Source organism: Nymphalis io, chromosome 25 (genome assembly GCF_905147045.1).
Source record: "Nymphalis io chromosome 25, ilAglIoxx1.1, whole genome shotgun sequence".
In the NCBI taxonomy this organism is placed as follows: domain Eukaryota; kingdom Metazoa; phylum Arthropoda; class Insecta; order Lepidoptera; family Nymphalidae; genus Nymphalis; species Nymphalis io.
The window spans coordinates 4,353,208-4,379,433 of record NC_065912.1 but is presented as its reverse complement, the minus strand read 5'-3'; the positions used below and the strand labels follow the sequence as shown (position 1 = coordinate 4,379,433).

The 26,226-nt window shown below is 31.3% G+C and overlaps 1 protein-coding gene across 1 annotated transcript in view; it reads right to left on the bottom strand.

Annotated features, from left to right (window-relative positions):
* LOC126778258 (muscle segmentation homeobox-like) overlaps positions 1-18,836 on the bottom strand; it is a 48,154-nt gene extending 29,318 nt beyond the window's left edge. The window contains exon 1 of the mRNA XM_050501747.1: positions 17,923-18,836. Coding sequence (XP_050357704.1) covers positions 17,923-18,310 — 388 coding nt within the window. The 5' untranslated portion in view covers positions 18,311-18,836. The remainder of the gene's footprint in view (positions 1-17,922) is intronic.
* Positions 18,837-26,226: the final 7,390 nt, after the last annotated feature.

Sequence of the window (26,226 nt, the reverse complement as noted above, 5' to 3'; positions counted from 1 at the left end):
ATCTGACATTCGCATAACTACAATTTTTAAAATCAAATAGAAAATTTTTTTTTTTTAAAGTTTATGAGCTTATTATTAAAACAAAAACAAATCGACTTTTATTAAATTATAGTTGAATGTTAAAACGAAACGTAATAGGATAATCTGAGCTATGTTTAGGTATATGTAGCTATGTCGTAGAGGAGCAGATTATTGAAGTGTATTTTAAAAGTGTACGTATTTAATCGTCACGCTTCATTTACTTCTATTGAAATGATTATAAGTATAAATAAATACGTTCAATTTTTATTTTGTTTTAACACCTTTACATTTGACAGCTATAACGTTCAAATTTATGCGTTCATTTTTTATTTACTTCATGGTAAAAAGTTGTTTGTTACAGTTTTAAATTAAAACGTATTTCTTAGACATATTGTAATAATTACAATAAAACAGTAAACATATTTTTCTTGATCGTCACAGAATTTTAAATATCTGATCGAAACGTGTATTTAATTTATATTTCAATAATATAATTTCATTTTTTAATATATTTTCCAAAGAAATTCTTACTCTACATAGTATTGTTTTAAATTTAGTTTTCTATTAAATTTTTTTTCTATTTTCTTGTGTTTTCTATTTTCATCAATAGTTTGTGTAATTTTTGTGATGTATATGTATATATGAATCGTGTTTTCTTTTTTTTATGGATTTTAAGGTTTTTTTTCTATACTTTCTACTACTAAACTTAATAAACATCAGTATTCATTTTTTTCCTGAAGAAAAACAAGTAATAATACTATGTTCGGATCACAGAAGTAAATTGGACAAATATTAAAATAAAATATTCTCTATATATATAATAAAATCGTGTAAATTATTTCTGTTCATCACCACGCATTTTGCTCTAACGCACGCAATGCAAGTTTGTGTAAGAAATAAGAGTGACTGACAATTTTTTTTTCTACGACCATATGCAGAAGTAAAAAATGTTCATAATATATTATATACTATTTTGTATAACTTATTTTTAATTAATTATCACTGAAATAATTATTTATTATAAGTAAATAAATAAAAAAATGATTGTTTTTAAAATTCCTGTCAAATTACCTATTATATTTATCTTGGATTTTGAAACAATAAATAATTTATTAAAGGGGTTTAAAATTCTAATTTCTTTTTTTTTCTTTTTTACGGTAAACTGATTAAAAATATTTAATAGACAAGATCGATTAGGTGATAGATACAAAAAAAGGAAAAAGATTATAAATTATTTGTTTTATAACCGAAAAAGATGACACAAACAAATACGTTTTATTAATTAAATATAAATTTAACTGATGTCGCATATGACATGTGCTTTAAAATGTCTAATTAACTTTAATTAATGTTTCAATTATAAAAATGACGATATAAATTCGGCTCATTAGCAATTAATTTAAATATTATGTATAATTTTGTGTCCTTTGTCCGAAATATATTATATTTATTTCCGATAAAGAAGTCAACAATGACTGTGTTATGATTTTAATAAAATATTATAATTTATAATAAGTACACATGAAATATATTTCAACTCTCTAATTCCCGCGTTATAATTTTGATGTGTTATTTTTGCATAAATAGATATTTTTTGTTTTTAATTACAAATAACACATTTCATTATATCACGCCAGTTTGTATTACTATATAATAGTATCCTACTAACTATAAATAGGTAAGTTTTGTGACAAGCGCAAAGCGATGTAAAGTTTGATCTTGGCCCGTTGGGCTATTGTTGACTATTTTTGTTAGTCACACGGATTGAACGCTCGGCTCGACTGTGTAATGACTGATAAAATATTCCATGTGGTATAGCCCTAATTTTACCAAGGCGTAATCATGGTATCTAGTTAGTGATGTATATATAATAATAAAAAAAATATATTAAAAAAAGTATTCTTTATTATTTGGTACATAAATGTATTTTTTTACTAAATAAAAATATAAATACTTACTACTTACAGAAAGTATTTTAGCAAACATGTCTTTAGTTAATTATTATATTAAATAAAATAGGTATTTTAAAAATATAATGAATTTTTACTATTACTTACTTCCTTTAAACCTATTTTATATGAGAAATTTTTAGATCTTTAAAATGTTTAGTCTTTTTATGTACCTGTGTCTATTTTTTGATAATAAAGATTTATATGTTTAAAAAAAAGTAACAAAATATCGACGGCTTTAGTTACGCTAAAGCTATAATTCCTTATTAAATAACATTTTATTTTTTAAACGATAAAAAAATAAACATTGCCTTTTACAATTTTAAATTCGAAATAGTACTTTAAAAAATATATCAATGTTCGAAAAATACGCGGGGCGTATTGCATTAGCACAGTGCAGACGAATAGATCTATAATGTTTATAACTGCCGAGATGGCCCAGTGGTAAGAACGCGTGAATCTTAACCGATGATCGTGGGTTCAAACCCGGGCAAGCACCACTGAATTTTCATGTGCTTAATTTGTGATTATAATTCATCTCGTGCTTTACGGTGAAGGAAAACATCGTGAGGAAACCTGCATGTGTCTAATTTCACTGAAATTCTGCCACATGTGTATTCCACCAACCCGCATTGGAGCAGCGTGGTGGAATAAGCTCCAAACCTTCTCCTCAAAAAGAGGAGAGGAGGCCTTTAGCCCAGCAGTGGGACATTCACAGGCTGTTACGGTTACGGTTTATAACTCATTGTTTAATAAAATTTGGAATAAAATCATTATTTTACTCGTACGAAGTAGAGACGGTAAATATTTTAAAAATCGTATAAAATATAAAACGAAATCTTCCTTTTTTATTTTGATAATTAATTGTAATAACATTTTACATAAAATTGCCCTACGATTAATCTTCATACAATTAGTAAAATATTTAAACGATGTTATTTTTCTTACGGAACCTCAATATATCGTAGAATTTTAATATCGATTCAATGGTTTGTGATTAATTTAAAAGCTGATGACAGTGCTAATGACTGCGGTCGCATTAATAACACAGGTGTAAACAAAGTCAGACCGGATTGTAAGCTAATAAACTATAGATTTTAAACCATAAATAGTAACGCTAATTAAAAAAAAAACCTGATTTTATTTCTATGAGGAGATAATTAGTATTGTTAATTAATAAATAAGGTAGCCCATAAAACGTTCTACCGCTGGGAAGACTTTGCTTTTTAAGGAGATTTGAATCTTATTCCATTACACTGGCTTAATACGAGTCGGTGGGTATTAATGTGAAATTAAATTCGACATGTTTACTTGGTTGTAGGGCTTTGAGCAAGCCCGTCTGGGTAGGTACCACACTCTTCAGATATTCTATGGCCAAACAGCAATACTTCGTATTTTTGTATTCCGGTTTGAGTTTGAGTGAGTCAGTGTAATTACAGGTACAAGGGACATAAAGTTTAACTAATATCTGAGATAAGATATCAATGATTGTTATTAGTGTATTGTATATTTTACGTATTTGTTGTTGAAAAAATGAAATGATATCAATAGTTTTCCGTACCGTAACAGCCTGTGAATGTCCCACTGCTGGGCTAAAGGCCTCCTCTCCTCTTTTTGAGGAGAAGGTTTGGAGCTTATTCCACCACGCTGCTCCAATGCGGGTTGGTAGAGTTCGCATGTGGCAGAACTTCAGTGAAATTAGACACATGCAGGTTTCCTCACGATGTTTTCCTTCACCGTAAAGCACGAGATGAATTATAATCACAAATTAAGCACATGAAAATTCAGTGGTGCTTGCCCGGGTTTGAACCAACGATCATCGGTTAAGATTCACGCGTTCTTACCACAGGGCCATCTCGGCTTGTTTTCAACGAGCTAATATTAAGTGCTATACTAATTAGCTTTGCTGTTCCACGGAAACAAATTTTATGCAATAACAATGTCCTCCAAACCGATTTCGGCCAGGCGGCCAATCTCAAGAGAGAATAGCTAACTGCGCAGAAAATATTATAGTTCACAAGTGTGTGCGCTTACACAGGTGCACTCTCTATTCCCTAACTCATAGTCGGACGACAGTCAGACACGACTGAAAAGAGTTCAGGTGCAGGACCAACGGCTTTTCGCGCTTTCCGAGGTACGGGAGTGTACACACTTTCAACTTCCAAACGAGTAGATCGGAACTACTGAGTATTTTCGGACAGAAAAACCCAATAACTGTTTATGGTCCTGGGAATTGAACCCTGGCCTCTGGGCCGCGGCCTACATCTAGCCACTAGAACAACGAGGTAGTCAAGATTTTATGTATGGAATATATGTACATACACCTACAAGAAAGAATACCTTTGCTAATGTTAATAGTTTATTTATTGTACCATATTAGAAGCATTATCTACATTAACTTATTGATTGCTAAAATAAAATAAAAATACTACACCACAGTCTGAGATATAAAAATATTAAATATTAAAAAAAGGTTTTAAATGTCATTAAATAAGTACATTTTAACGCTTATCTATCAAAAAAAAGGAGTAGGTAAAGAACATTTGACTTCATTCTATGGCTGTTACGGGTTTGAAGAGGAAGATATGGACAGTTAGTTCGTCTTCGAATCAAGAATTACACCAAAGACAATTGATTGTCTTATTGCAGCATTATCTACAATAACTTATTGATTGTTAAAATAAAATAAAAATACTACACCACAGTCTGAGATATAAAAATATTAAATACTAAAATAAAGGTTTTAAATGTCATTAAATAAGTACATTTTAACGCTTATCTATCAAAAAAAAGGAGTAGGTAAAGAACATTTGACTTCATTCTATGGCTGTTACGGGTTTGAAGAGGAAGATATGGACAGTTAGTTCGTCTTCGAATCAAGAATTACACCTAAGACAATTGATTGTCATCACTACACAAATATTATATGGCATGACATTAGAGAGAGTAGGAATTATCATGTTGTTTCGCGTAATGACTAGGTATATATTGCACAACTACGCAACACACTATTGGTAATAAATTTTATGCGTTTTTTAGATATACATTACAATTATAAAATCGCAAACGAGCTATATAATAAAACATGCCTACTATTTGTTACATTGGTAGAAAAAATAAAAATTCAATTCCGTTTTTTGGTTATCCATTTCGATTATAAAATGTACGTATTTTCCGAATTATTGAAATAATTCGAATACACGTGTATTCAATTTATTATATAATTTAAACAATCTTCGCTTTGACAGAAAATCTATTATTATCTTTTATATATATATCTGTTATAATTATATTACCGTTCAGCAGTGTCGAATAAGACCATCTTATATCAAGGTACTTTTTGTAACACACATCCAAAGAATACTATCGAGAATTTAAAGAGCCTTAAGTACCAGTATGGACACCGAAAAGGCGAATTAGCAACAGGCAGGAAATTAAATGTCCAGTTTGCAAATTCTTTTTCACGTGATAGAATATGAAAAAACCAAGATAATAATTATTTCTTTGACATACACCTACTCGTAGTTACAATATATTCATCTGGGACCAAAGGGACTCCGCTTTTCAGTTATACAGTTAACCTATATAGGACTTACCTGAAAGGGAGATTCAGCCTCGCAGCATACGCTTTTAGAAAAGTTATACTACTAACTGTTGTTACTATACGATTAGTGTTCTTTGCTTATTTACATAGTATTACGTCTTACGGTATTCGACATAGAAGTAAAGCTACAGATATTGAAACTGATGTAATTCTACAATAAAAAAACTCCGATCTGTCTATAATCTGTTAGGTACGGGATATTTTTAATTAATTATAATTTTTTTTTTTTTACAATTAATAGGCCAGCGTTTGACCGTTGACTTGCCTGATGTTAAGCATCGACACGGTCTAAGATGTAGCACGCTTGCCTATAAGATACCTGTTTACTCTGGATTTGAAGACACCAACATTGTACCTATCAGGAAATACGGACTCAGGCAAAGCATATTACAGTGACGTCACAATATGTTAACAACAATATTATGTATATTCACAATAATATGGATTTTGAAAGAAACAGTGACAGTCATTGTATAAACACGAGGAGCAGAGATACACTTATAATGCATAGTTTCCGACTTTGCAAAGTTAATAAATCCATCATGGGACACGATATTCGTTTCTAAACTAAGATTCCACGGTTATTTTTACCTTTGCTTATTAATAAATTTTAATATAATGTCAAAAAAACTTTGATAAATAAGACATATTTATCAAAACTATTAATCAACACAAGATTATAAAAATGATATAAAGCGTTGAGCTAACTTCATTTGTTAGTATGAAGCAGGATATGCATAAATTTAATTGTATCTCTATTTTGTTACTATTGTTCGCCCTAGCAAGGGAGGGCTTCGTAATCGGGTAAAAAAAGTAGTCTATATCCTTTCTTAGAGTTCAAGCTTGCTTTAAATCAAATTTCATCTAAATCGCTTCAGTGGTCATTACGTGAAAGTATAACACATAAACTAGCTACTTTCGCATTTATGATATTATTATAGATAAAGATTTGACATTAGTATAGATAATAATAATAATAATAATAAAAATATCCTGGGACATTATTCACACACGGTCATCTGATCCCAAACTAAGCAGAGCTTGTACTATGGAAACCAGACAACTAATATACTACATATACTATTTTTCTTTTGTAAATACATACTTATATAGATAATTACACCCAGACTCATGACAAATAGACATGTTCATGCACACAAATGTCTGGCCTGGATGGGAATCGAACCCACAACCTTCGGCGTGAAAGGTAAGTATCTACCAACCACGCCAACTGGCCCGTCAATAATAGATGCTGAAGATTGATGATTGTTTTCTGGTGAGCGTAGCAAACAATTCTAAACGAGATCGAATTCGTTTGCAAGGTTGGTAGCGCATTGACGATGTAAGGTATGGTTAATATTTTATATACAGTGCCAAAGTCTATGAGCGGTAGTGACCACCATCAGGTTTGTCGTTGTATGTTCCGACCTACCTATTTAAAAATACAAAATTAGACAAAAAAAGTCTACTGACTATACAGCCAGTTCTTTTTATTTTTCTTTCGAACTGGTGGAATTCTTTTGAATAGCAATAAGTAATTTGAATTTCTTTACATTTAAAAAATCCTTAATTCAATTCTTATATATAATTGTATATCGTTCGATAATTTAAATAACCTAACCTATTATTTATTAAAACTAATTTGAATACAATAACTAAATTAAAGTGTCTGCCCGAGACGTCTGTCACAGTGGCATTGACTTACCTTGAACGCTGGTGGTCGTGGATTCGATGTCTCTTTGGTACCATTATAATTTATCCAGCCCAATTCACAAATATGTGTTGCGATGTGATTAAAAAAAAAAATAATACATTTATTGCAATTGAAACTCTGTATTTTATTTTACACGTTACATACTGTTTTATTTTGACACATTACTATTTTTTTAAGTCACACATTCAAAATTTATATTGAAATTAAAAAAAAAAAAACCAACATTCTAAACACTAAGTAAGCAGTAGGTATTATTTCGCTATAGTGTTGTTGTAGTAAAAATATTTATTCCAATGTACTTACTATTAATTAAGGTCTAAAATTATTAAAATAACATATAACGCAAAATTATACTTGATGTGTGAATAATGAAACAAAAATTATATTATATGAAGAGAGAATTGTAGAATAAATTATTACACCATTTTAATATATTAAGGATAGAAAATTAATCATGGTAAATAAAATATAAATTGTTGTATTATGTTTTAGATCATTTTTTCCAAGCAACTTTAATCAAAAATTGAAAAGTAAAAAAGTACTTTTCAATTGAATAGTATTATTTAATAATGGACGGGACTTTTTCACTTAATAGTACTTACCATAAGGGTAAATTGTGAACGGACAGGATTTTGTGTTTACAAAACAAGTATTTTTCTAATTATATCAAAGGAATATTCATTCTGATTTGTTAGTCAAATATTTAGTTTTACAATTATAAAATAGATGATTATAAACGCTATTACAAATTCACGTTTTATTGTTTTACCCGATTCTATACATACCTACCTATTATATTAACTGTATTGCAAGAAGATTATAGAATTAAAATATATATACTGCATGCTGTGTTCTTCTTTAAGTAATTGTGACACTTAGAATTTGTATTTACTTTTGTTACTTATATTACATTATTTAAATCGGTGTGCACATTGTTGAAGAACCAAATAAAATAAATAAATATATACTTTACTTTACTTTCGTGGTTTTTGTAGTGATATAATTTAATTGTTATTTGGTTGTTTATATTGTTATAAAAATAAAATAAAAATATAATTAATAGTGGTTATGTGTAAGACGCGAAGTTTAGTGCATTAATATTGGAACGAAGGACAAGAATGCCTTTTAAATGTGGTACTTATTACTAGTCAAAATATAACATCAATAAGATGGTATTACTTGCGACTTTTGTTTTTTTTTATAATATTGGTTTCATTGTTTAAAGTTGTAATTTATCTTAACTAAATTATTTATCATTATTTTACATGTAACATGCGATTTTGTGTTTCTGTTAATGTTGTTTTTTTGACTTCACCAGCGGTGTTGTGGGACACCTCAACCTCTTTTTAAATCAGGAGAGAATTTTTTATCCAGGAATTAGTGCATTATGACAAATGTTATTTTTTTTAAACTTTTATTGAATTTAAACTATTTTGCATTTGAGCGAAATTTTGAATTTGAGTGCAACGTCACATATTTAATATTTGAGTGCAACACTTCGAACTTAAACATCTTTATTCCTTTTTCTAAGTTAAACACGCTTTAATTTTTAATTATTTTTCTTAGTACAAAGTTTATGAAAAGAAAACTATGTATGTCTTCCATACATTATATTTCATCGTTGGTGTAAACGATTGTTATGTAATAGATTATTATTGTTCAAGTTAAAAATATGTGTGTATATAGTTTCTTTTAAATAAAAACTATATAAGTCAGATTTTTGTTATATATACATGTAATAAAACATTAACCAAAAAACAACGAAAAATAATTACTTCGAAAAAAAACCGATTATAACAATCTAGAAAAATCGTTAATTTTTAAGACAATTTGTTTTGTTTGTTTCTTTATATATAATTAAACATAATAATGTAAAAATACCTTAACACCTCGGCTATTTGGTTCTCATTCAAATGGCAAAGGAGTTGCGCATATGTAACTAATAAACAATTAATTATTTTTAAACAGATTCATAAGCAAATTCGTTTACAACTAATGAAATAATTGAATTTGACTCACATACATCTGTATTTAATGCGACATTCATTCGACCTTCCTAAGTTAAATTACAATTTTACTATCGGCGTCATTCTCTAGTTAATTATAATTTATTTGTCCTATTTGACATTGACTTTTAACTTTGAAATAATTGTTATATTTTCTAATAACTATAGTATTATTCGTTACGATATTTTGTTAAATATCGTAAGTTAATGGAGAGTTAGAAGTAAGTTCGATAAATATTTATATGGAATAAGAGGCAATCGGGTAGGAGGTTCATATGATGGAAAGTGGCAACCACCGCGAATGGACAATTGAGAACAGGTGCGTTGCCAGCTAAGACTGGACGAAAGTTTTAGCATGTGAGTCTGCATCTTAGTGATATATATTGTGACTTAAAATCCAGACCTTTTTGATAACAAGGTAACGAAGCTTCTTTAGCCTTTAAAACAAATTAAAATTTGTTTTGTAAGATAAGGGTTTCCTTTAAGGTTTATATAACTGGTGGTAGGGCTTTGTGCAAGCCCGTCTGGGTAGGTACCACCCACTCATCAGATATTCTACCGCAAAACAGCAATACTTGATATTGTTGTGTTCCGGTTTGAAGGGTGAGTGAGCCAGTGTAATTACAGGCACAAGGGACATAAAATCTTAGTTCCCAAGGTTGGTGGCGCATTGGCTATAAGCGATGGTTGACATTTCTTACAATGCTAATGTCTAAGGGCGTTTGGTGACCACTTACCATCAGGTGGCCCAAATGCTCGTCCACCTTCCTATTCTATAAAAAAAAAAAAAAAAATTCATAATGAGTCAGTTAAACAGTCTTGTAAGTTACGAGTTTAGACGTACAGTGAACCTTCAGGTAAGGCGATATCATAACCAAGAAAATATTGAAGTTTCAGGAAGGCATTCAAATTAAAGGATTGATTGGTGTTAAGATGTCAAACGAGCTGCCAAGTTTACGGTTCTGGGATAGATAAGATACATCAGTGTAGTAGTATTTTATACGTAGGTACTATGAGACATGTTTTATTCTTACAACACGAAAGTCATAATAAAATGATGGATTGTACGTATGATTGAACACGCTAATCTCAGGATCTTCCAACTGTAAGACCAGTTCGGAGTAATTCTTTTTTTATTTGACATAGTCTATTTATTGAAGACGATTACAGGCTGGAAAACTTCAAGCAACGAACTATTAGCGTTAACCAATAGGACAAATAAAACATGCATAATCCAAATATAATGCGAGTAACGCAATGTACAATACACATAACATAGAACCATAGTAATTTTATTTCTAATTGGAAGAAACAGTCGTTTATATGAACTGGTGGTAGGGCTTTGTGCAAGCTCGTCTGGGTAGGTACCACCCACTCATCAGATATTCTACCGCAAAACAGCAATACTTGATATTGTTGTGTTCCGGTTTGAAGGGTGAGTGACTGGCTCACTCACCGTAATTACAGGCACAAGGGACATAAAATTTTAGTTCCCAATGTTGGTGGCGCATTGGCTATAAGCGATGGTTGACATTTCTTAGAATGCGAATGTCTAAGGGCGTTTCGTGACCACTTACCATCAGGTGGCCCATATGCTCGTCCACCTTCCTATTCTAAAAAAAAAAAACAAGAGTGTGTGATATATTTATATTCGTTATTTAGACATGTGTGTGTTGGTTTCAATATAATATAATGACATTGACTTCACCTAAGTGTTATATACAACAATAAAAAACAGTACCTATGCTCAGATACCTTGAAATGTTTAATTTATCATAATTTCAGGGGTTTTGTGAAAACATGTTTTTTTTTACTTTTTACTTTGCTAATGTGCGTCAGTCATTGTCCTTATTAAGTTCAACTTGATTTTGTCTTTATTTGACTTAAGTTTTTGCTTAATTACGAAAATCTAAGCTGTTGTTTTCATCAATGGTTTGTCTGTCCATCATTTTTAAACATTTTATAATAGATTTGGCTTCTTTACTAATATTATAAATGAGAAAGTGAGTTTGTTTGTTCGTTATCCTTTTACGTCTTAACTTCTCAACCAATCACCATGAGGCATACACGTTGGCATACATAAACATAGGGCCATACCTAATACCTCCTCAGTTATGTAATCAGTAATCGTTGATGAGCGATTTCAAATTCAAAGTCATGAATATAAGAATACAATCATAATTGTTTCATTATTATTTCGTAAGTAAGAAGACTAAAGCCACGGCTACCAGTCTCATGAGAGACAATCTAACTGGATTCTGTAAGAACAAACTCGCAACGTACCGCAGATAACGGTTATTAAATGTCAGAAGGTAATATGCGACATTGACCATAATAATTATAATATTTCAAGAATACACGGATCAAAACAGTATATCACCATAAGTCGGATATCTTCAATTCACGGGTGAGATTTTTTAAATGAGTCGTTAAACCTGAACTGCTAGACATATTATAATACACATGTTTGCGGAAGCGTCAGTGCACTCTCTATTCCTTTATTTTCAGAGACGGCTTGTTTGATTGTTAAAATAAAGGAAACGGTTATCTTATTAAGTTTTTATACTTAGAATATAAACTGAGTTGGTGTTGAGTTAAACGCTGATTTTTCTCTTTCTGCCATCAATGATTTAACATTTGATAGAAGAAGACACATCATTGTTTTATTAATCAACAACAAACAAGTAAAGCCGAAAATCTTTACGTCTATGACAAGAAAGTGGATCTTGAGACGCTACTCTCTGTCTCTTTCCTACTCTCCATTAAATACAAATTCATTATAAATAAAAGAACATAACCAGGATTATCCTCTTGTTATAATTTCTTTGTTTTAAAACAACGGTCAAGGCGACCCGTGTTACGCAAATCGCAGTCAAATTATCGTCAAATTATCCTTTTTTATCATTAACATATCTAATTATCACCGTGTTACATATATTTATATTTTGTTCTTTAGAATAATTTAATTAAAAATTATGTTGCATTTAAAATATTTTAATTAGTTATTTCGTATTTTTATAAAACTGAGAATAGTTTAATTCCGTTAATTGTATATACTTGTGTCATGGGTACAGAAAAAGACATTCGGTAGTTAGGTACTCAAGCATGAACGCCCGCCCCCTTACACGCGGGTGAAGCCGAAGGCGGAAGCCTGGCTAATATAAATAGTATATACTTTTGATGTACTATGTACCCATATATTATTAAATTGATTGCTATAATTTTTGTACCTTACAAAGTAAATCTAATAAATGTCTTCTTAAAAATGCTGAAGTTACCAGAAATCTATATATATATAGATTGTAGATGGTAGAGCTTTGTGCAACCTCATCTGGATAGGTACCACTCACTCATCAGATATTTTATCGCAAAACAGCAGTACTTGGTATTGTTGTGTTCCGGTTTGAAGAGTGAATGAGCCAGTGTAATTACAGGCACAAGGGACATAAAATCTTAGTTAAAAAGTTAAAAAATATGCACGATTTTTGTAAAAAAAAAAATTAATTCTTAACCGACTTATAAAACAAAATCTTAAATAGAAATACACATAATCAAATAACAAAAATAACTGCGATATATTATACAACACACGGCACACAAGTGTGCGTAAATAGTTACATTCCCTATTTCTCCCATTATGCGATTGGACGATGCTTTAAAACAAATCCAATACTCATGGAAAACAACAGGCTGTACGTGCTTTCCGAAGCGGAGTATAAGCACTGCCTACTTACGGATTCTGGGCTGCTACTGCAAATTTTTCGCTAAAAAAACCGCATGTATGTTTATTAGCCCGGCTGTGTTTCAGAAGAGAGACTGGGGATATACGGTCACTAGATAATCAAATAGACCAGACTAGCCTTGCAAGAAGTAATTAATCTTGTACCTGATATTAAACTGGCTCACTCAGCCCTCAAACACGAATACGGCAACATAAAGTTTTTATGTTTAACTATAGAAACATTAATAATAATGTTTATAATACCTAAGTAAATAAAACACGTAATTTAAAATAAAATAAAAATATGCTATGCATTCCATAATCGTTTGATAATACACGTGAAAGATTATTCTTAAATAGATATGTCAAGTAAATTTTGTACGGGTTTTCTGGAACTGGACACGCAGTGTATCGCGTGTAAGTGAGAGCAATGCCATGTACTTGTTTTACAAGTCTTCGTTTAAATTACTTGTATTAAACCTTTAAGACTAATCGCTAGAACGACTTGACGTGTTTGCTGATTACTGTTCTGTGTTTTGATTGAGATATATCGACACTAATATAATAAATGCGAAAGTAACTCTACCAACCCGCATTGGAGCAGCGTGGTGGAATAAGCTCCAAACCTTCTCCTCAAAAAGAGGAGAGGAGGCCTTTAGCCCAGCAGTGGGACATTCACAGGCTGTTACGGTTACGGTACGGGAAAGTAACTCGCTAACGCTTTCACGGCTAAACCATTGTATTAATTATGATGAAATTTGGTATAAAGCAAGCTTGAACCTCAAGGAATGTCATGGGCTACTTTTATATACCTAACATCTGTCCCCCCACATGGGCATAGCCGCGGATGAAAACTAGTTTTATGACATCTAAACAAATACTATGTATACATTAAAATAAAATACCTATAATATTTTAAGAAGTACGCAATGTGTACACAAAACAGAATTAACATTGTAATAATAATAATTAATTATTTTTCAGTGATTTCAAGTATACTTTGTTGATTGATAACTTGCAGAACAAGACGATTGGGATTATTTAATTTGAACCTTAAAGTTAAAAAAAACGTATATATTTTAACAAAAATATTGACTGTCGACTGTAAATAGAAATGTGTGAACTCGATAAAAGAGATGTAGTGGTCACGTGACGGTAAAAATTATATTGAAAGTCATGAAACATTAAAACACCCAATCAAATAGCAGGAAGATGTAACATTTTCTACATTAACATTTTTTTTTATGATAATAGTGATTTGGAATGTTTGGGCTGTAAAATATTTTATTAAAATACTAAAACATGTCCCTGGTCCCAGGACCCATGGTTGCTTTAAATTTATACCATGGTTATTAGAAAGAAATTTCGCTTCATTTCGGTAATAAATACAAGTAGGTAATTTAGTGGGTAAATCACTTTGAGAACGAAAACTTGATATTTTTTTTATAGGAAAATGCTTTTATCGTCAGGTTACAGATGATTTTGGTGATGATAATTTTAAATTTTCAATGCATATAAGAATACTAGATATATTTATTTTCGTTACCTATTACTTGTGGGTAGGGTTTTGTGCAAGCCTAGGTAGGTACCATCCGCTCATCAGATTACCGGCAAACAGCAATATTTAGAATTGTGGTATTCTAATTTAAAGAATGAGTGAGCCAGTATAGTTACAGACACAAGAATCAACATCATTGTTGCCCATCGTTGTTTGTGGAGCCTACTAAACATCAAGTGGCCTAATTGCTCGAACCTACCTATTATATATATAAAACAAATCTTATATCGAGATAGAGAGAAGAAAATTTAGTCGAAATTTTACAAGAAAATTAAATTTTTTTTCTATTTTATTACATTCCTCACTAATTAAGAAGCAATTGATCTAAGATTACTGCTATACCAAGTACTACTACATTTAGGTTCCTACTGCAGGCTAAAATCTAAATCCAATATGAAAATTCCGTGAAAACTCAATCATGTGTTACCTAATTACATATTACCCGTTGGACGAAGGTATGTAGTCAATAGCGACACTAATTGTTCTCAAATTATGCAACACACACAAACACGAGTACACATTTTAGGTGTCATAAATGTTTAACCAATAAAGAATCCACAACGGGATTGAACTTTTTTCGTACATTGTGCGTAATTTATTACGTAGGTACCTATTAATAAACAAACTTGTCACCTCTATTCAACTAAAAACAAAGTCAACGTATAAACATACATTCAATTGAGATTTTAAGCCGTAGAGATTTGTCAAAACTTAAATATTCAACCAATGGCTAACATTCCCAAATGACAGTTTATATATGTATAATATCCAGTTTAATAGACTGATAATTTGTCGACTAGAAAAGTTATATGTTTTTAATATCTCATAATATTCCTTATATATTCAACATATTAATATTTATTTAAATTTGACCTTTCTATTATTTGGAAATTATACTTTATAAATTATTGGACCAAATTACATAAATCATTGCTATATATATTCTTCGATTAGAAGTATGTCGATTAATATTATATAAAATTCTTAATGTTAACAATCCTTATTATACATAAGTAATTAATAATTTATTGGTGGTAGGGCTTTGTGCGCAAGCTCGTCTGGGTAGGTACCACCCACTCATCAGATATTCTACCGCAAAACAGCAATACTTGATATTGTTGTGTTCCGGTTTGAAGGGTGAGTGAGCCAGTGTAATTACAGGCACAAGGGACATAAAATCTTGGTTCCCAAGGTTGGTGGCGCATTGGCTATGTAAGCGATGGTTGACATTTCTTACAATGCCAATGTCTAAGGGCGTTTGGTGACCACTTAACACCAGGTGGCTCATATGCTCATCTGCCTTCCTATTCTATAAAAAAAAGTAATATTATTATTATGTATACCTACATGAGTATACATAATATGTATACTCATATTATAAATGCGAAAGCAACTCTGCCTGTCTTCCGCTTTTACGCATAAACCACTGAACTGATTTTAAAGAAATTTGGTATGAAGCAAGCATGAATCCAAAGGAAAGATATAGGCTACTTTTTTATACCTAACACCTAAGTCTATTAGTATTTTATAATTATGCAAAGTTAAATATATGTAGCAAATATTACACCGGCTTAACTGAGACAATGTGATCTAAAAACTGATTTTAGTAAAGATACAGACGAAAAAATTAATAATGCGCGTTATATAGATATTTTTTTTATTATTATTAAGAAGTCTCATAACATATACGAAATAAATTAAAGAAAACTTTCTAGGCAACTTCTGGGCGAAAGACCTCATTATAATGTCTTAATTCCTTTTAAAATATTTATTAGTTATTTCATTTCATTTCATTTAAAAACGTGGAGCATATTATGCCCACAACCTCTTGACCATTTACCCTTGAAAATTGCGAATTATGTTGAAATATAATTAATTATAAATTATAATTTTATTGTAATACATATTATTTAAGCTATAATATGCAAATTGTCATTTTAATTACAAATTAGACTACAATGCCAATTTATTGTTTTTTTTTATATATATATTTTGGATCATTTAATCTGTTATTCGAATTGAGTTTGTGACAAATTTTTGTATTGCCATATTAAAAATATTTACACACGCCTGACAAATAAAGAAAAAATACATTCGTTTTTTTTTCTCACCGTCGGTAGGTACTAGTTGTTATTATTTATTCCTAATATGTAATTGTTAATGTAAATTCGAATGAAAAATACCACATTAAAATCTAATACAGTAGATTTGTGGCATATAGTTTGGCAATCGTTTATAGTGAAAATAATAGTTATATGTCACTCATCGAAAATCAATAATTTTAAGACGACAACAGAAATTAATGAACAGGAATAAATTAAAAAAAAAATAACATATACGAATCATCACCTTGGTACTAATAATTATAGATAAATAAAAAATAGCAAATACAGATAAAATATTCTTCCTGTCAAAAACTTAAATAACTATTGCCCTTTTTTGGAGGACTGACTTCCTACTGGCCAATTAAATTAATTTTCAAGTAATAACATACCTGATACTAGATAAGAATGCTGTGCTAGTTGATTTATTGCTTTTGTCATTGATATTTGCAAAAAACTAAAAATAGTTTTTCTCGTATCGTAACTTATAAGCATAATGTAATAAACAATGTTAATTTGCAATGCAATACTGAGTTTAATAATTGCTTCGACTTTTAAGTTATTACATTCTAAATTATTCAAAAAAAGAACTCGTTCGGAAATTGGGCGACGAAATAAAATAATTTAAAAATATATCATTTTCTTTTTTATAACCGTTTCGGAGGAGCATTAGTTACGGTTAGAAGGATTCACACCTTGTTCGAATTCTAAAAAGATTGATAAGGTGAAAAAATATGATGTTCAAACGTTCAAACGGATTGTGCGCAAAAAGCATTACTAGGTAATTTTTAAATAAATAGGTTGGTTTGTAGGTAAATTACCCGACAAATTATGAATTTATTACATTTTTTTAAATTTAAAATGATACATCTATTAAAAGTATATTTATTAGTATTGTCACAGAAAATATTTGTATATACATTGTCTTGCTAAAATACGTGCAGGAGACATATATGTAGGTGTAGATTCTGTTAAAGTTCTCCTCAATTTAACATATAATATTTTTTAAATAAGGTGTGTAATTAAGCCTTTATTGTATTGAATTATCAGCAATCATGGATAAACACAATTCGTATTACAGTTAGTTATAAACTGTCTTTGATGAAGATGTGAATGACTTCAAGATGTGATGTGATGTGTGACGTAAATTATTTCGTTGATATTAAGAGCTTTAAAAAAGTTCACATAGCTTTGAATATTCTATCAGTATATGTATCATGTAATACTGAATGAAACATATTACTTACTGTTTGGCGATCCCGTGCGAAACATGGGATTCGGTGCCATCCATGGAAACGCGCCGAACGGCCATGTAGTTGGCGCCGGCCCTTGGTACAGTCGCGGCAACAACGGCTGCGGTACCACAACTCCACCCCTGTTCTCCGTCTCATCGTCGTTTGTACTCCCTCGCTCATCACGATCATCTCTCTCATCACCCGCATTGGACTCAACGTCCTCGATGTCAACATCGCTGTCGTCGGTGTCGACAGTGCTCTCCGCATCGTTGCTGTGTGCGTCGGGCGTGTCTCGCGGCGTGTCTGACTTGCTGCCTAGGAGAGAGTCGACGCTGAATGATATTCGACCCTTCGCGCTCTCCGCGGCCTCCGACCGCTCGCATTCCAGCGACGTCTTCATTTCATCTACGCGATTTCATTTCCATCAACAATCCGACGGTATTTTACGTCGTCATTTTCTTCTCAATTTACGTTTATATATTACGAATCGATCAATTGCAACATTCGGATCGATTTCACTCGATTAATTCAACAGGTTTCGATTTCCGAAATGAGTTATCAATATGAGCGATTTATTGCTTTATTAACAAAAGGTAAAATGTTTACGCGTTTCTGTAATATAACTGGTTGTCGTTCGCTGTTTACATAGTCGTCGCTCATATGATGTACTTGCAACGAAAATATGTTGTAAAACAAGATCGTAAGTCACGCATCCGAATTAGCGAACGAGTGCAAAAGCGATACGTTATAGCGATAATACAATATCACTTACAGTCACATCACATAATGTAACACTTCGTTTCCTTCGACGCAAGTGATCTAAACTTAAAATCGGTGATTGCGGTTGCGCCACGCAACGCAAATTTGCGAATACGTTGTGAAACGCGATGCGTCCGCGTAATGATTCGCGTGGAGGCGCGTTGAAAATCGCGCTAGCATTGGGGCGCAAACCGCGACCCGCGGACCGCCTCTCCCTCTTTGCTACATTCGAGAGAGACGCAGCTACCGAGCGAGGAATTTTAATAAGCGGCGCGGAGCGAACGAGACGACGATACAATCCGACATGTGTGTAAACGCGATATTGGGTAGGCGGGGTCCGTCGCGCTCAAATTAATAGCCTCTGTGGAATACGCCTTATAACGTCCCCTTCCGTTATTCGAAATGAATCCGTATATTAAGGCTGTAAAGAAGATTTTCGCTAAACACGATTATTGTAGTAGTGACGTGACGATAATAAGCATCTCGGATTGCAGTGGCTATTGTGTTGAATGAAAAAGGAGTAAATAGACGGGTGCCGTAGGCGGCGTAGAGGGGACTTTACGATTTAATTATTCGCGAATACGGAGGCATTTTGTAGCGAGCTAATGTCTCATTGTCTCATTAATATCTCGGCCGGCCATGTTTGATTTGTTTATGACACGGGCGAGGTGCAAAGCGGGTGACGTTTCTAGCTACCGTTCTGAAATGTTTTGTACGACTGTGAGACAGTTTGAGTTCGGAAACACAGATTCAATGCTCTGCAACTTGGCTCGGAATTAATTTCGCTACGCTCGTCTACTTAGTATCTTTATTAGACTTGTCGGTATTGTTAGGAACGTGGATTAAATGCTTCTATTCTATTAAAGTGGATCTTGTTCGCAATATATTTGATATTTGTATGTACCTACAGACTCTTTACTTTGTTAACTTTAATTTATTTATTAAAGCTCTTTTGATTATAAACAATAGCATGGTATAAATAAATTAAAGTCATCTTAGTATTTTCTGCCAGTCTTTAATGCTAAGCAATTACTCAAGATGGTGGCAAATATTTAAAAAAAGATAACATTAGTATTACACACTTCATTAAAAATACTCAACGCGAATAACATAAAGAGTATAATTTACTTTTAAAGTATGAAGACGTGAGGTAATTACAATCGTATAATTGTACGTATCATTAATTTAATACGTGAAAAATAATTATTGCATCAAATAAGTATCAGAAGTTTATATAAGAAATCCAAATTAGATAAAAATGTAAAATAATCTTAAATAGTGGTTTATCTTTAAATAAATGTGTTCACAACTAAATAATTTCGCAATTAAACGATTTACCTAACCATTAAAAACATTTAACGCGTAACAGCGTGATTACGGAGAGAAAGCATTCGATGAGATTGTATCATTCAAGCATTTAAAAGGTTATCTGTCGAAAGTATTCCATTAAAAAGACATAAATACATCAAAGCCGATTACAAAAGAAAACCTATTTGAAATCAAATCGTTAGCGCTGTGTCACTTAGCGTTAATCGCATTATATCGATATCATCTCTTTGTGATTTCCTCAAAAAAAACTCTTATTTTAGAGCTCTATTCAAAAGCAATAAGGTCGAAATTTGCAATTAAAAAACACGTCAATTCGCAGATATTAACAAAAGACTTTCGCTCTACAATTGCTAAAGAAAATTTTACTTTATTCCATTGCAATAGAGTGCATAGATTGGGCTTTGATAAATTTCCCCTCCAGCCAATTAACGTGATTTAATTGTACAGGCAGATTATCGTTGACTGTAATGGAGGAGGGTAATGACGGCGTTCTATATACGGCTTTATGTCAAAAAATATTTGTGATATCACTAAATGTGAGAAATTTTTCGTATGATATCTTGCGGAATGAAAAATAGAAAAATGTATTAGTTTTACAAGCAACGAAAAAGTATAGGTAATTAATAAAATTGTCTTATTCAATTAAAAACGAGTAGGTATTTAGGTATAAACATTCAAATCTGTAATACATTTACGGGCCCGCGCTTAGGGATCCAAGGCCTTTAGGCATTTCAAACACAGCCATCTGATCCTAAACTAAGCAGAGTTTGTACTATTGAAATCAGACAACGAATATACTACATATACTACTTTGCTATTGTAAATACATACTCATATAGATAATTATACTTAAACTCATGATAAACAGTTCAGACAGATTTGATGTTCATGCACACAAAAGTCTGTCCTTGATAGGAATCGAATCCATAACCTTCGGCGTGAAAGGCAAGTATCTACCAACCACGCCACCGGCTCGTCGATTATATTATTTTTGTCTAGGTCGGGCCCTTAGGCCGGTGCCTTGTAAGCATAAATCCGGGCTGTCCATTCAACATCTATACCAAATTCTTAAAAATATATAGAGTTATAATAATTATAAAGTAGAAAGATTTTGTTTTCATCGTTTTAAAATATTAACGATGTCTTAATTTATTTAGGTTCAGATATACAGACATTTAACATACGAAATAATTCAAAATTACGATAAAACTTTTTTAAAAACGCACTTCAATGGCAGACCAGTTAAAGACTTTTTAATTTATGATCGAATAAATTAAAAAAAAAGTTGAATTCGACTCGTTAAACGTTCACTTTTATTTGCTTTTTAATTAAGAGCAAAAGACATCTTAATATAAATTATATATATTATAAGAATGAGGGCAATGAAAATCTAATACCGTCTTCCCTCGAGAGGCCCTTAGCGAAAACGGCTTAACTGAAAATTTATACCGAAATAATACGAAAGGGCAATCTTTTTTTAAATAACGACTTTCATATTCCCGAGTGGCGCGAACAATTTAGCGGAGATGAGATATTTTTTTTATTAAAAACCTGGGGGTAGTTGTGAGTGGGGTGGAAGGACCGTTCGGCCATTACAGCGCGCGAAATGAGTTTTTAGTTAGTGCCTTTTTTTCAGCTTATACAGGTTGTATATGTAATTTGAATGCTGAATTAGAATTAAATCTTTAATTATAAAAAATGTATAAAAATAAAACAATAATAATTAGGAGTTATAATATGAACACATTTCCGCATAGTTTAAAAAAAGTGATAAAATGTACTTAGTGTAAATAACCTCGTACTATTTCGCCATTATCATTTTCATCCACAGCAGAGCAAGCCCCATCCTATCTTTATTTACTTAAGTAATTCATAAGTAGAAAATATTCAGAATATACGTAAATACTATTTGATTATATTTCAATAACAGATATTAATTTGTGTATATATAATTTGTCTATGTCATGTATTGATATTATTGTCACTCAACATTATTGATTAAATATTCATTTGTAAACCTATTGTGTTTCAAGCCAAGTAACTAACTTATATCTCCAATACAAAAACTGTTATTAAGTTGAAAAATGATCAAAAATAATTAAATGATTATATGGTTAATAATCTCTTTTATTAGAAATGAATTAGACTCCCGTCTAATTTCCGAACGAACTGTTTTTTGTATTTGATAAGATTTTTGTGTTACTGGTTTATTTACTTGAAAACGAGGAAGTCGTAAATAGACCAGGTGTATCTATCAATCGACGTTCACGCTACTAACTTTTTAATTCAGAAATTAAGAGAGAATTAGTATCCGTGAACAGCGCTAGTGGATCTCTACCGGATGTCGGTTAATAATATATTAAATCTCGTACGTGCTCTATAAAAATAACATCGCGAGTAAATTAACTAATTAAAAATGCACTTTTGTATCAAAACATTTTTAGAAAGTAGATTTGAAATCATTTCAAAAGTCAGAAATATTGATTCTACCAATAGTCAAAATAAGTATTATTTATATAACGGTTAAAGTTTGAAAATTTCAACAACATTTGAGTCGCAAAAATAACCACAGAAGGCAATTAAATTTTTAATCTTAAATGTTCTATTGTACCTAATACCGCGGAAATAATAATTTAATAATATATTAAATATTAAATCAATCAAAATTGTAGAAACACACTAAAAGCATAGACAAATCTATGAAGGTTGGGTAGTTAAAGTTTATATATTATGTAATTTATTAAATTAAAAACAATTTTATCAATCATTATTTGTTATTTTAATAATAATATAGTAGTTAAGTAAGCGTTAAATGTATGCATATTTACTGAAATAATCCAACGTCAAAAAATATCAATATTAATGGCAGCTAATAGAACCTTATAGCTTGACTTTGTTTTTTTTTGACAGTGAAATCGACATTCAGCCCTAATATCATTTTTTTTTTAACGGTGAACAGTTGAATCAAAGTTTTTGTTATGTTATATCAAATTCTCTTGGTGGTAGGGCTTACTTTCCAAGGTTGGTGGTATATTGGCGATTTAAGGAACGGTTAATATATACAGCGCCAATGTCTATGGACGGTGATGACCACTTACCATCAGGTGGCTCATTTGCCTATCCACCTATCAATGATATGTAAAAAGATCAAAATTTAAAATGGTTAATTATCTAGTATATACTTTGATTATTTCAAAAATAAATAAGCAAAAATACCAAATGGAATTTTCCCATACAGTACAGTACAGTAACAGCCTGTTAATGTCCCACTGCTGGGCTAAGGCCTCCTCTCCCTTTTTGAGGAGAAAGTTTGGAGCTTATTCCACCACGCTGCTCCAATGCGGGTTGGTGGAATACACATGTGGCAGAATTTCGATGTAATTAGACACATGCAGGTTTCCTCACGATGTTTTCCTTCACTGAAAAGCACGAGATGAATTATAACAGAAATTAAGCACATGAAAATTCAGAGGTGCTTGCCCGAGTTTGAACCCACGTTCATCGGTTAAGATTCACGCGTTCTTACCACTGGGCCATCTCGATTTTCCCACAATAAGTAAATATTGATCATTTAAATTTGTCACCAATCATTCGTACTATTTTCACTGCTTGTAAAAAAGTATTTTATCACACGTGTCTTCCTATCTCTCGCGTGACGGGAACTTATCTAATCAGCGTGATGTCGTTACTTATTTTGTAAGACAAGAAAGCAGTTCTCGATTAGATAGGTTCCGTGTAATGGGGACCTTTAAATTAAAAATTCGTTATATCCAACGATTACTTCGTGTATATATTTTATCTGGGACGTATAATTTTTAGATATCAGCTTGTTGTTAATTGAATTTCCGTGGAATAAATTTCTTATAATTGTTTTTTTATATTGAAATATTTAAATATAAAAATAAATTCAACATTGGCAGGTATTGTATCTCAATGACACGTCATCATAGTTTAGGTGTCTGGACGTAATTGGAAAAAAAATAGTTTAGTTTTTTTTTACCGATTTTTGCGTAAAGGTACGACTTTTGAGATGCCTTTGCGTATTTAATGTAATAGGTGTACATTTTCATATGTGAGTCTCTATAAGAGTCTTTATAAATTGCATACTTTAGTATTTGATTGGTAATATTTCTCAACAAATAATTACAATATTTCCATAAGATAATGTAGCCTACATGAGGAATTACTTAATTCACTTAATTAATTTACTGGTGGTAGGGCTTTGTGCAAGCTCGTCTGGGTAGGTACCACCCACTTATCAGATATTCTACCGCAAAACAGCAATACTTGATATTGTTGTGTTCCGGTTTGAAGGGTGAGTGAGCCAGTGTAATTACAGGCACAAGGGACATAAAATCTTAGTTCCCAAGGTTGGTGGCGCATTGGCTATAAGCGATGGTTGACATTTCTTACAATGCCAATGTCGTTAAGGGCTAAGGGCGTTTGGTGACCACTTACCATCAGGTGGCCCATATGCTCTTCCACCTTCCTATTCTATAAAAAAAAAAAAATTGGTAAAGTAGGTCATTTTCTTAGAAAATACAGTAATTTTATAAAAATACATTGTATAAATAACATTGGGAAATTTAATTCGGTATGCTAACAATGTGACATACGTATATATTATTTATTAAATATAAATTATATATATTAAATAGCTAATGTCACTATAATTAAATGAAATGTAATTTTTTTAACACCATGTATTTTGAGGGCAATAGAAAAGCGGTGAAGTAATAAAACGTGTCGCTCCCACCGCTGTCATCGTAAAAACATTTCCCGCCTTAATATTCTACAATTGCCATCTCATATTCCAGCCCTGACGTTTGTATAAATCGAAATTTAAAATCTTAATTTTTTTTAAAATAATACTCTTGAAAATTGTTAATAAATTCGTTATGAAAATATTTTATTGCATCTCTTTTTGATTTACTGGACTGCAAATTTTTAAATTAAAAGTTAAATTTTCGATTAACATTAAATAAATTAATATAAAACACAGAAATTTACAATCGCCAATTAAAAAAAGTTGAAAGGTAAAAAATTATAGTCCATAAGTCGAAGTGATGCAGTCACTTTCATTTAATACCATTATGTCCTAATGCTAAAAACCCTTGTTATACCGTTGAGAAAAAAAATAAACCTTGTTAAAGTCGAGTCGTGTAAAGCACAAAAACAAACAGTCCTAAAACAACCAAACATCGGGCTCCCACTTAAGCATCACTTAACGAAACCACATTAAATAGACCTACTCTCCCTTTAAAATACGGTATAAATAGAGACCTTAATATTTTAAACGCATTATACCTAAAACAAATATTAACCGAACAAAGAACGTGTAACAATCGAATAAAGAATAGGGAAGTGTAACAAGTTCGAATTTCAAACAGAGGCGCCACTGAGCTAGCAGATTATGGTTTTAAGGGCAGATTGTTTGCATTTTAAAAATGGAACGAGTATTTTCGCATTAACACCTTTTACTGTTGTGCTTTTAAGGAGGTTAAACAACGTGTGTGGCCTGTAGAGTGAGGACGCATCATTTTAAATCTGTGTCGCACCTTCTTAGTAAATTAACACCCTTTATCTGATTTGTAAACTAGTCACTATCTTGTTCACATACATTTTTTTCTATTCGCAAATCATGTAGTTTAAATTTTATTTCGTTATTTTTTTTTATTAAAAATATTTGATATAGCCAGTTTGAAATTTAAACGCGTGCTAACAAACACGTGCAAAACCTCTTTGTGTCACTTCAAAGAACTCGAAAACCTTTTGATATACCTTTGATAAAGGTGATGGAAAAAAACTCCTATAAACAACAATAATATTATCAAATTGAATTTTGTCTTGACAGTATACTTATTTGTAAATGAATAAGGTTTAAATTTAAGTGTTTTTTTATTCATTGTCAAAAATGACATCTTCATACCCTTAAGATATTAAGATAACATTAGTGGCTTTTAAATGGTTGTCCGGTAAATTGAATGGATTCCGCTATAAAACATACTTGAATGAATGAATGAATGGATGACGTTTTTCCATTCGATGGTTTTATGTTGATAAATACGAGACTAATCAAATTATTTATGGGATTAAATAGTTATAATATCGTGAAACATCTGCTCAGCGGCTTTATAAAATATTCGTTTAAAATAATAAAGGGTTCATGATCGTGAACTTATTTTAAGCGGGAGTGTAATAAAAGCGTATTTTTATTTTTTTAATTTT